This window comes from Muscardinus avellanarius, assembly GCF_963383645.1.
Source record: "Muscardinus avellanarius genome assembly, chromosome: 9".
Taxonomy (NCBI): Eukaryota; Metazoa; Chordata; class Mammalia; order Rodentia; family Gliridae; genus Muscardinus; species Muscardinus avellanarius.
Window position 1 is genome coordinate 52,394,536 of NC_137795.1, and position 12,380 is coordinate 52,406,915.

At 35.8% G+C, this 12,380-nt stretch overlaps 1 protein-coding gene across 1 annotated transcript in view; it reads right to left on the reverse strand.

Annotated features, from left to right (window-relative positions):
• Nucleotides 1–378: 378 nt before the first annotated feature.
• Nucleotides 379–12,380, reverse strand: part of SEMA3C (semaphorin 3C) — a gene marked incomplete at its 3' end in the record, with an annotated part of 165,430 nt that continues 153,428 nt past the window's right edge. Inside the window, exons 15-17 of the mRNA XM_080701056.1 lie at nt 5,786–5,853; nt 2,653–2,783; nt 379–792 (exon numbers count right to left, since the gene is read on the reverse strand). Coding sequence (XP_080557182.1) covers nt 379–792; nt 2,653–2,783; nt 5,786–5,853 — 613 coding nt within the window. The remainder of the gene's footprint in view (nt 793–2,652; nt 2,784–5,785; nt 5,854–12,380) is intronic.

Consider the following 12,380-nt stretch of genomic DNA (forward strand, 5'->3'; position numbering starts at 1 on the left):
TCATTGACAGATATATAAACCCCTAAAGCAGGGAAAAAATATCACAGGGTTATGGCCCTCATTGCTTTGAGGGATGTAACAGCTCTAGTTTGTAGCCACCATACTGATTTTGAAGAAAAGATGATAAAGATATAAATAAAATCTGGGTTAAGTTAAATATTTATATGCACCATGAGGACCATGACATGTCTAGTGCTAGTCAATATGATACAAGAAAATGCATGCTCATTTTAGTTCATCTGAAACTCACTTTGGGAGTGAGTGATCACCTTTTGTCAGGAATTTTTCATGGGTTAAGCACAGATTCTTTGTTCAAAATTTGATCACTGAAGACAGAGCATTTGTTACCAGAGGCATGAGCCCCATGCCGAAACAATATTATGACTCTGGCAACTGGTTCCTTCTGTTTCTACTTTTCCGGCTGTTGATGAGAGCCTTTAGTTTGCCGTAGTCCCCTCTCAACTTCTGTGACTCTTCCCCCAGCTGATGTTGCTGTCGAGTGTCTTTGCAGTACTGATTAATCATCTGCATCTCTGAGTGGCTGAACGCCCCCATGATGTCCTTGGGGTGGAAGGGTAGAGCCCTCACAGAGCTGGCCCAGGTCCACGGGGACCATTTGTCTGTCACAACAGCTACCATTTCCGAGTCTAGAACTTTGAAGTTGATCTTGGCTATGGTCTGCTTGAAGCTGTTTTCCGTGGCTATGCAGTGATACAGCCCCTGGTCAGAGTCCTGCACAGAGCGGATCAAAAGGCCTTGGGAGGTGGCAATGATTCTCTCACTGAGCTTAACCTAAGAGAGAAACATATTAAAGTTCCACAGTTGAAGACCATATTTTCTTAAAAAGAATTAAAGATCACCAACATACACAAAATATTGTTGACTTTCACAAATTTGGCAAATCATTATGCAGAAATTAGAATCCTTCTGAGTGGACACAAATCTGTGGTCCGTTTCACTGCCTTGTTTTTGCAGGAGTGATTTCATCACAAGGCACTGAATGTATCAAAGAGAGGGAGAAGGTAGCAACCACTTTGGAAAAATTAAAGGATGAACCCTTTAGATAGAAGCTTTTTCATGACATATGAGCAAAGAATTTTGGTTGCTTTTTTAATTTGAATCACAGGCAGCATAATAGAAATGAATTTCATAAGTAATTTAAAGTATTTATTTCATCCTGGAGTTCTTGTCTTTCAGTTTTAAAAACATACTTACTTGTAAAAGTGCAAAACAACAATAAGGCTTTTTTTTTTTGATCAATGAGTATTCTAAATAAAAAATGTATAAACCGAAGCAGAGTCTTGAACTTTTTCAAGGACTTTTTGCAATTATTTCATATTATAGGATGTCAAAGAATAAACTAAAAATACATTGTCTAATAAATCGAGGTATATTTACTTTTGAAAAAAGGTAGTAAAACACAAAAGGCTAATATTGAATTATTGTACAGGCTCAGACTGGAACATTGATCAATGGCTGGGAGTCAGCTAACTGTCTGGAATTCTCTTTCCTTACAATTCCAGCTACAGTCTTGTCAGTGCAAAATTAAAAGCCTATGTGATAAGAAGTTACTTGCCAAATATACCCTGGAATGCTCTTTCACGGAGGAAGAAGGAAATCGGACCCAAATCAAATAAGGTAACATATATGAAATATTTTTCTAAATGATAAAGTTCTGTGGAAACAGACATTTGTATTATAAAGGAAATTCAACTCGAAGATTGATTGCTTTTGATAAAAAGCAGCCCACCCCAAAGCATGAAAGGCAAACATAGTATTAAAAGATGGAGACAGATTAGAAAAGAGAGAATAGAAAGAAGTAAGAGAGGGAAATTCTGATATTAACAGAAGAACATACAAATTTGTGCCGGGGGTTCCATTTTCTCCATGGCTCATCAGATTTTATATGATGTACTAATAATGGTATATTTTAGACTACAGTAAACCTTTAACATACATTTTTAGTTCCTTTTATTTGTCAGGACAATGTGACAGCAATATTATTAATTCACAATTTTTATTATTCTATGTCATTTTATGATGTCTTTCTCTTAATATAGTTCTTGCCAATCAGTGAAAAGTTATAGTAGGTGTCCTTTTATTTGAAACTCTAGGTTTTGTTCCATATCACTAAATAAAAACACTCACCCTATAAACAATGATTGCATACATTGCTGAGCAAAACATGAATAATAAAGCAATAGAAACAGATCACTACTAAGCAGAAAAGTGGTCTTTGCCATAGGTTACAGTACAACATAATTTCTTGCTGAGAAAAATAGAAAATTTTTAAAGCCCCTTTTTATCTTGTGAACCACACAAAGGTGCTGTTGTGCGAGAACTTGGTCTCTAGATTTGCATACATCTTGTTTCTTTGACAAATGCTTCTTCACATCAATACCACCGCCTTAGTGCCCCGGCTCCCATTTCAATCATTGGATTACAGAGGTGGGCAGCCAGGAGGGGTGGATTTTAATTAATCCATCAATCCTAAAGACAAAAGATTTTAAGGAAGGTGGCACTTGTCATCCGGATGACATAAAAGATGTTCATCCTGTCTTTTCTTTTCTTTGTGGCCTGCATCTCATGTAGGATGCTGATGTAATGGTTCTCCGAAGCCCTGATTGATGGCTGCTGGCCAGCACCACTCACCTCTTTCCTCCTGTCTTTGTCTTTCTGTAGCAACCACTTGATGGACGCCTGTGGAGACTTGGGGGCGCACTCAAGGAAAGTGGTGTTATTTTTTACTCCATACTGAACAATCTCAGCTGCATTTCTATATTCTGAAAAGCAAGAATAAAAGGAAAAGAAGAGAGAAAAATATAAGGGAATTTAGAGCATACTCTTCTCTCTGGATGATTATTTCTGTACAGAAAATTGTGATCAAATGCAGCAGCCAGCATAAGAATCTGAGAATTATTTAATGAGAAACTGTTAAATAGTATTTAGCAGTTCTTTTTCAAATTTAATTTCTTAATTTTTTATTTATTTTTATGTGGATCGTATTGAAAATGGCATACATTCAGACTGTGCTTGGTGCCCTCTCCCTCCACTTCCCCTCCCCCCTCCCAACAATGAGTGTTCAGGTTAACCATGCTGTATTCATACTTTTACACACAGTCAGATGTGGCTCCTCCATTAATCAACCTCAGCCTTCTTCCTTTCCTCTCCTTCCATTCTAGCTTTGCTGAGATTTCCCCTCCATTATCTGGAATCTCTCTGGTATTCCTAATAGTACCTAGTTTGGGCATATTAGAGAAAACATACGCCACTTCTCTTTCTGTGCTTCGCTGATCTCACTTAACAGTTCTTTTTAATGTAAAGAACATGAGAGAAAAGTTAATTAGGGCTGTGTTAATATAGAAATCAATATTTACTCAAGTATTACTTTATACCAAGGATTTTACTTAAAATCACTTTTGACACTTAATTATGATAACATCTTAGATTTGAGAATTAGGTTGGATTAGAGTTAGATTTTCTCAGCTGAGCAAACAGAGGCTGGGCTTTAAGAGGAAGTTTAGTGCAGTGAGAGTTAGCAAGTACGAGGGAATGTGGAAGCCAAGTTTATTCCAACCTTAAAGTCCATCTCAGTATGGACTGGAGAAAACCCAGAAGCTGTGGGAAAGGATAGAAACTGTAGTGTCAGCCCGTGCGGAGGAAAACACAGCCTTAGGAATCAGGGGAGCCTGGGGGTAAAACCCCATTTTACCACTAGTGGCTGTGTATCCTTAGATAATTTACTTGATTTCTCTGTTCATTCATTTTGCTCATTTCTAAAACACAGGTTATAGCATTTTTATACTTTTAAATACAAGTTGAAGGTAAAGCATTTAGTGCAATCACTTGGAGTTTAAACATAAACAGAACCTTCATTCACAGTACATTCATAGTTCATTCAAGTGTTAGGCGAACCATTTAGTATAATCACAGGGTAGTTCATATATGGACAAAATCTTCATAGTGCAGAATTTTCATGCAATAGATTTTTAGTATAGCTTTAACATATTGAGATAACCATAACAAAACATTTAGCTCAGGTACTGACATAAAGTCATCATCAATATTTTCCATTACCTCCACTGACACTATTCTTTTCACTATGACAACTACTATTATTAGGGAACTGACATGCTTTATATAAAATGTTCAATAAACAGGGTCATGGTAACTTGGACTTATTTCCTTGATGAGATATATGAAATGATTAAGCAAACTAATTCATAATTTGCTCATTTATAGTCATGGTAGTTAGTAACAAGAATGCCATTCTTAGCTGGGCAGGTAGCACATGCTTGGGATTCCAGGTTGGAGGCTGAGACAGAGGATCACAGGTACACAGCCAACCTCAGATACTTGGGTGAGGCTCTAGGGCTGGGGATATAGCTCGGAGGTAGAATGTCCCTGGGTTCAATCCCCAGTATTGAGAAGAAAAAAAAGCCATTCTTCATGAAAGAAAATCCTAGACTCAAGTGAATTAGAAAAAGGAGGCTCACTGTTAATTTTTACAAACAATACGTCTGTTGTATGTTGCGGGCCAGGAGAGAGCTGCTCAGGAATGTTCCTGGTTACAAGAGTCTTGAGGTGGAAGGATGGGATTAGCAAGAGAATTTTGGTAGCATCTTGAGTCAGGGCAGGGAGGAAGGGATTACATTAACTGTGAAATACAAGGCAGGACTGTCAATAGTACCCTATTCTCATCCTATAAATGAACCTCAAAGACATAAAAAATAAATAAAGCCAGGACTGGTTAGCTAGCATCTAAAGGATATAGAGCGTCACTAAGCCAAACATGAGAAGAAGAGAGAGGGAGGGAATGGGTGAGAATTGGGTTAGGACTAATTGGATGATGTGTGCATGTATGTCTCCACCATCTTGTGCCCCATTAAGTTGTATGACTACAATGCGCCAATGAAAAAAATTAAAAAAAGGATATAGAGCTTCAGTTTGAGAAAATGAAAGATACCTGGGGGTGCTGGCGGGTGACAGTACAATAACATAAATGTAGTAATGCAATAGAACTGTACACTATGAGATAGTTAAAACAGGGATGTTTATGTTATGCATAATGCTGCAATATAAAAGTGCTATACTATATGTTCTATGGAAAAAATTTTAAAGTAAACTTTTTTCTTCAAGAGGGAAACAGTATCTCTACATCTAGATGAAGAAACTACCAACTAGCATACTATTAATGCATGTTTTCTCAGACAGTCATTTATCACATTTTTTAGGATTCCTACAAATAAGAGTTAATTTTTAATTATCATTAAATTAATGCCAAAATTTTATAGTGAGATTTTCTTTTTCTTTTTCTTTTTCTTTTTCTTTTTTTGCAATGCCAGGGGCATTCTACCTCGGAGTGACACCTCCAGCCCTATTTTTTATTCTTTATTTTGAAACAGGGTCTCACTGAGTTGCAAAGGGCCTCACTAAGTAGTAACTGGGGCTGTTCTCCAATTGAGATCCTCCCGTCTCAGCCTCCCAAATGCTGCGATTACAAGTGTGGGCCACAACGCCTGGCTTATAGTGAGATTTTCTTTAAAGTGAAAGATTTGAATCTTATGCAATGTTTTTTTGATTGAAAGGTGATATAAAGCACTGCTTTATTTTTTTTTTCAATTTTTGAATTTATTTTATTAGCACTTTGAACCTCAATTGCAATGTGATAAAACACACACACACACACACACACACACACACACACACACACACACGTGCACCCAGCTCTTGCTACATAGCATTGCTTTATTTACCAAGACTGGCCAAAGCTCACTTTTAATACCTTTCAGATTAAATCCTCTGCATTGAGTCAGTGGATTTCCATGTCTCACATCCTGCCTTCGACTCCTCCTGTAAGTGCAGAAGTAAATAAAAATCAACTTAAAATGATAATTGCCAAATACATTTGTAACTTTATAAACTTTTGATTGCCTAAGCTTTGATTAAATTTTTTAAAAAAATCTGATTATTAGATGCAGATATCTGACATATCTCATTCAATGTATCAATAACACAGGAAACACTCATCCTTGCTTCTCAATATGACATTCTCTCCACATCTACCATTCGTGATGGAATAGTTATGGACCTTCTATTATCCTCATTTTGGGGGTTAATGATTCTATAATTAATTGAATAAATTTTTAGTTTAGAGATATTTACCCAGTATTTTCTAAAATATAACTCTAGAGTATAAACTCATTGGCATTTTCCTTCTTACAAAGTTAAGAGCATATTTTTCTTACAAAAGTGAAAAGTCAGATGTTCTCCCTAATTTGCAGAAGGTAGGGGAAAATGGGACATAGGAGGGACTCCAGACAAGGAAGGAGAAACCTTAGATGAGTAAAGAAGGTGACCTGTGGGGTATGGGAGAGGCGAAGAGGGAAACTCCCTATGTACATGAGGTACATTCACAAACATATCAGAGTCAATCACTAAGCCAAACATGAGAAGGCTGGGGGTGGGGGATGGTATGGGCATTGTGTGAGGGCTAAATGTGCGCATATATGCCTCTACCACTCTGTACCTCATTAAGATGTATGACTACATTGCACCAATAAATTTTAAAAATAATAATAATAAATCTAAGCTAACACTTTTTAACACTTTCCAGGTATATTAATGCTCCACTCAAACAGGTGATATGGAGAAAAAACATAGAAATTTAATATAAAGTTGGGTAGCATTTTTCACGTACTAAAAGTATTCCTTCATAGTCAACTTTTTTCAACTTCAAAACCGACGTTTATTATATAAACTTTTAAACTACCATTATACTGAAGATATTAAAATGTATTTGATAGCCGGGTGTGGTGTCGCACACTTGTAATCCCAGCATTCCGGAGGCTGAGACTGGAGGATCGCGGTTTGGGGACAGCCTCAGCTACTTGGTGAGGCCCTCTGCAACTCAGTGAGACCCGGTTTCAAAATAAAGAATAAAAAGTAGGGCAGGGGGTGTAGCTCAGAGGTGGAATACCCTTGGGTTCCATCCCCAGACCCGCAAAAAAAAAAAAAAAAAAAAAAAAATTGATATCATCCAATGCATACTCTCTATTAAATATTTTCTAGTAATTCCCAAAATAACCTTTATGAATTTTTTAAGTTTATCAAGGATCTATTAAGGTTTAATCTTTGCATTTATTTACTATTTATTACTGGTGTAAACATTTAAAAAATGTAGTTACCTTCTTGATAAGTTGTTCATTATTTATGTCAAAGTTTTAAACTTTTTGCATTATAATGATTGAATTTCCTGATTACTATATTCACCAGGTATCTTAGTTTCAACTGTATATGCAACAAATCAAAATGGAGCAACCTCTTCCCTAAGCAAAGAATCATGGACACATACATTACTATAAATGAGAAGAAAAGGGTCTCTTTAAAAGTTGGAAGCACAGGGCAACACACTGACTGCTTATTGTCACTGCTAGCAAGTGTATAGGAATAAGCAAATTACTTACTTGGGTTAAATATTAATATTTTAAAATATTTAAATATTTAATTATTTTAAATTAAAATATTCAGCAGGATAAACAGAAATATTAAAGTCATAATAGTGTTTAATAAACTTAAAAAGCAAAATTAATCCCAAAGTAATTAATAATTTAAAATTTCATTTTAAGGTTACAGGATGGCTAATACTTTGTGTACATAAATTGTATACATCTCTTTGTGGAAATATAGGCATATAATTTTGTACCACCTAAATATTCCTTTTCAGAAAAAAAATCAAAAGATTCTTTTGCAATTCCATATTTACAACCTCACACATAATTACGAACTATACACATAAAATAATGGTACTGTTAGTCACTCTTATATCAAGAAAGATGATTAAGATATTCTAATAGCTCCCATGTTCAGTTTTTACTGTTTCATATTGGCTATATTTTGAAGTCACAGCAATATTTACTACCAGCCAACCTGAAAGTATATATAAGCATGATGTGATTGTTCTTATGGCTGACCTGGTCATTTTGAGCCTTCTAGACAAACAATATCTTTCACAATGGTTAAATTTATTGTCCTGCGATCAGCACATGTAATGGCTTTTTCTTTGAGAGCACATAAACTCTCAAGCTGGGCAATCTGAATTTACAGTCTCAGTTTCCAGACATTCAAACACAGAAAACCATTATTATGGCTCAGCTTTAAAAGATGAGATCAGCAAGAGCCTTTTGTATGTGCCAATTCCCTTGAAGGCATTCGTACAGCCTCACAAGGGCATGCTGGTGGGCAGAGGAATATTATATTGCATATAGGAACTGGGATTTGGCTCAAGTTGCCAATGTCTAATCCATTATAGTCAATTCCTTTGGATAAACAATGAAATCATTCTCTTCTTGTTACAGATATTTAGGTGAAGAATGACAGCTATTTTTTCTTAAAGTTTCTAAGTACATATTTGAATCCAGAATAAATAACACGAGAGAGTAAATTGCTATGTTTGATACTAATGAACAAGTGTTTAAGATGCTTGAGAATGGAGAGAAAATGCTTATTACTTACTATGAACCAAGTTTTTTTTTTTTTTTAAAGAAACAACTGAGCCAATATATTTAACAACTTTATTATGTCAGCGTATGGATTTCATTGATTTCCAAGTATAACTGCACTTTGCTGTTTCTACAAAAAGGACTTATTTTGGCTTTTCATTTCTATGAATTCTTCTAAGTAATCTCTGTGTTCTAGATAGAGTGTGATTAGAATAAAACCAGGTAGGTTAACATTATTAAATAAAGTGAATATGGAAAATATTCTGATCATTTTCATCATTATCTTAATCTCTAAGGAAAATAAATACTGCATCTGTGAATTTGAAAACAGTCAAAATATTCAGCAAACATGTTTTGAATTTTCTATTAATATATGCATAAGTAAGTTTGAAAATGATGAGGAGATTTCAAATAATATAGACATTGGTAATGAAATTTCTACTATGATAGCTAAAGATGAAAATATGAGTATGGGTAGGTGTAAGTATATCATATCCACACATATATATTAATATACAGATATATTTGTATTTAAGTTGCCAAGATTTTATCTATTATAGACAATTCCTTTGAATAAACAATGAAATTCATTCCTTCGTCTATGGAAAAGGTACTTACTTGAAGACTGAACTGAACATCTTGTCTTAAAGTTTCTAACTACATGTCTGAATCCAGAATAAATAACATTAGAGACTAAACTGTGATATTTAATACAAATGTACAAATATTTGAGATCCTTGAGACAGGAGAGGAAAATGACAATATGTATATGTTGATTGCATTTTCTGTCTCTTTATGATAGAATTAAGACACTGCTAGAATGTACATGATGTACATTCACAAACATATCAGATTCAATCACTAAGCCAAACATGAGAAGGAGAGAGGAAAGGTTGTGGGATGAGAATTGGGGAAGGGCTAAATGAGCGATGTGTGCATGTATACCTCTACCATCTTGTACTCCATTAAGATGTATGACCACAATGCACCAATAAGAAATTAAAAAAATAAAAATAAAATGAAAAAAAAGAAATAATATAGTCATTTAAATGATGATTGATTTATTTTTTAGTCCATATAGTGTAACAGTAAAGAACTGCAAGACAGTTTTGGTTCTCTGTATTTTAAAAAGACATGACTAAGTTCATATGTGGTAGTAAGATGACAATATGCAGTCAGTCCTTCCATGCACATATTAATAAGGTAACTGAGATTTCAAGAGGGGGCAGAATATACAAATATAGTTCATAGAAATTTCTAAATTATAAAAATATCTCAAATATGCAATAATAGCTTATAGATAGTATGGTATTTTACTTGAGAAATAGTCTTTCTTTGCTAAATAGAAATAGCTACTGGCCAAAGCCAAGCATTTTTCAGGAAGGGTAGTACTGATCTCCAGTTCCTTCACATTATTTGAGACCAATATACCCTGAGGACTATAGTCAAATTCAATTTATAGTCCACATATCACTGTCTTCTTTGGAAAGCATCACGCTTCAGTTTTCTGCAGCATTAAATCTGGTTAATAGATTGAAGTTTGTATTTTAGGTATTAGAAATGCCAATTATTAGAGTTTCTTGCTAAGAGAAAGGTATTGCCTTACAGATGCTTAGTTATGCTAATAACTTTAAAATATCACTGTTATTATATTCAAAAGTATAAAGTATACATTGTTGGTGGGATTGCAAATTAGTGCCACCACTTTGGAAAACAGTGTGGAGAATCCTCAGAAGAATGGGAGCAAATCTACCATTTGACCCAGCAATACCACTTCTGGGTATCTACCCAAAAGAAAGTAAACCAAACTACCAAACTAATGCATGTGTATTTATGTTCATATCTGCACAATTCACCATAGCCAAAATATGGAACCAGCCAAGATGTCCATCAACAGATGAATGGATTACAAAAGTATGCGATATGGCTGGGTGTGGTGGTGCATGCTTGTAATTCCCCATGCTTGCAGGCGGAGACAGGAGGATCCCACAGGTTTGAAGCCAGCTGTGCTGGCTTAAGAGACCCTGTTTCCAAATAAAAAGTATAAAATAGGTCTGGGAGTGTAGCCTGGAGGTAGAAGGGTTTCCAGGAACCCCAGTACCACCAAAAAAAAAAAAAAAAAACAAAAAAAACAAAAACAAAAAAACTATGGGATATGTACACAATGGAATTTTACTCAGCCATAAAAAAAAAATTACATCATTTTCAGGAAAATGGGTGGAACTGGAGGGCATTATGCTAAGTGAGGTTAGTCAGTCGCATAAAGTAAGAAAATGGATGCTTTCACTAATATGTGAAAGCTAAGGTGAAATGGGTCATAAGAGAAACTCCAGGTGAAAAAGGAGATCCTACAGAGGAGCAAACAAGGCAACCTAACTGAGGGGATAGGGGAGGAGAAGAAGGAAACTATAAAGCACATGATGTACATAAAAAAAACATATTGATGTCAAGCTAAGTATGGGAGGGAGGGAGGGGGAGGGGATGGGATGGGGAAGGGGTAGGTTTTAACGGGGGGTGATGTGTGCATGTATATCTATACAAGTTTTTTATCCCACTAAGATGTATGAATTCAATGCACAAATTTAAAAATTCTTATGTACATTAAAAACAGAAAAATTCCAAAAGTGGCTACAAAAGTCATTTATTTATTTAATTTATTTATTGCAGTACTGGAGATTGAACCCAGGGTCCTCCTACCTCTGAGCTATACTCTCAGTCCAATTTTTTGTATTATTAATTTATTTATTTGTGGTACTGAAGATTGAATCCAGCGGCCATGTACCTCTGAGCTACATCTGCATCCCAATTTATTTATTTATTTATTTATTTATTTATTCATTTTGCAGTACTAGGGGATCAACCCAGGGGCATTCTACCTCTGAGCTATACCCACAAACCTATGTTTTATTCTTTATTTTGAAACAAGGTTTTCCTAAATTGCAGAGCCTCACTAAGTAGCTGAGGCTGGCTACAAACCTGTGTTTTCCTTCTGTCTCAGCCTCCCAAGTACTGGGATTACAAGTGTGAACCACCACATCCAACTAAAATCATTTTTTAAATTTAAGATACATTTGGAATTTGCTTCCCTCACACTTTGTGTCCAGGTTCACATGTCTCCAGCCCTGGGAAAATAGGAACAACTGCAGGAGAATGAGGTCCTGAAATTCAATTTAGAAGTTCAAAGAAGCCATCTCCTAAGATGGCATGGCGGAATGGAAGTCTTTGAACACAGATATGAGAGACTCTGGTTTCAAGAGCAGGAATTCTCTTCACATTGCATGCTTGATGACGGGAATGGTTCAGGTGGGGCCACTCTCTACTGAGATTCACATTTCTAGGCATCTCCCCCCACCCCGAACCCCACCAAGTGTCTCACAGACATCTTAACCTAGCAACCTCTTTCTCCCACAAGCCTGCCCCCTTCACAGTCTCTCCTTTCTCGGGAAATACTACCTGCATATCACCTAAATTAGCTCAAATATAAGAACATGGGTCATTTTTTACTTCTTTATTTCTCTAGCCTATATCCAGTACTTCAGCAGATTCTGTGCAAGCCACCATTCAATGCACCCAGGCCTTTACAGCAGCCTCCTGTCTTACAGCTTCTGCTCCCATTCCCCACCCCAATCTCTTCCTGCTACAGGGCTCCAATGCAAGCCACATCCAATCTTTTTAAACCTAAAATTAAATAATACCATGTGTTCAAAAGCCCTCAGTCATTTTCCCTTTCATTCTAAATACAAATCTTTCAATAACTTACAAAATTCTTCATTTCTCTACTTTTCCTCATTTTAGTGTTGGCTTTGGTGATGTTTCTTGGGCAATCCCAGCACACTCCTCCATGTTATTCTTCCTGGTTAAAGCCTTGGTGCCCTTCCT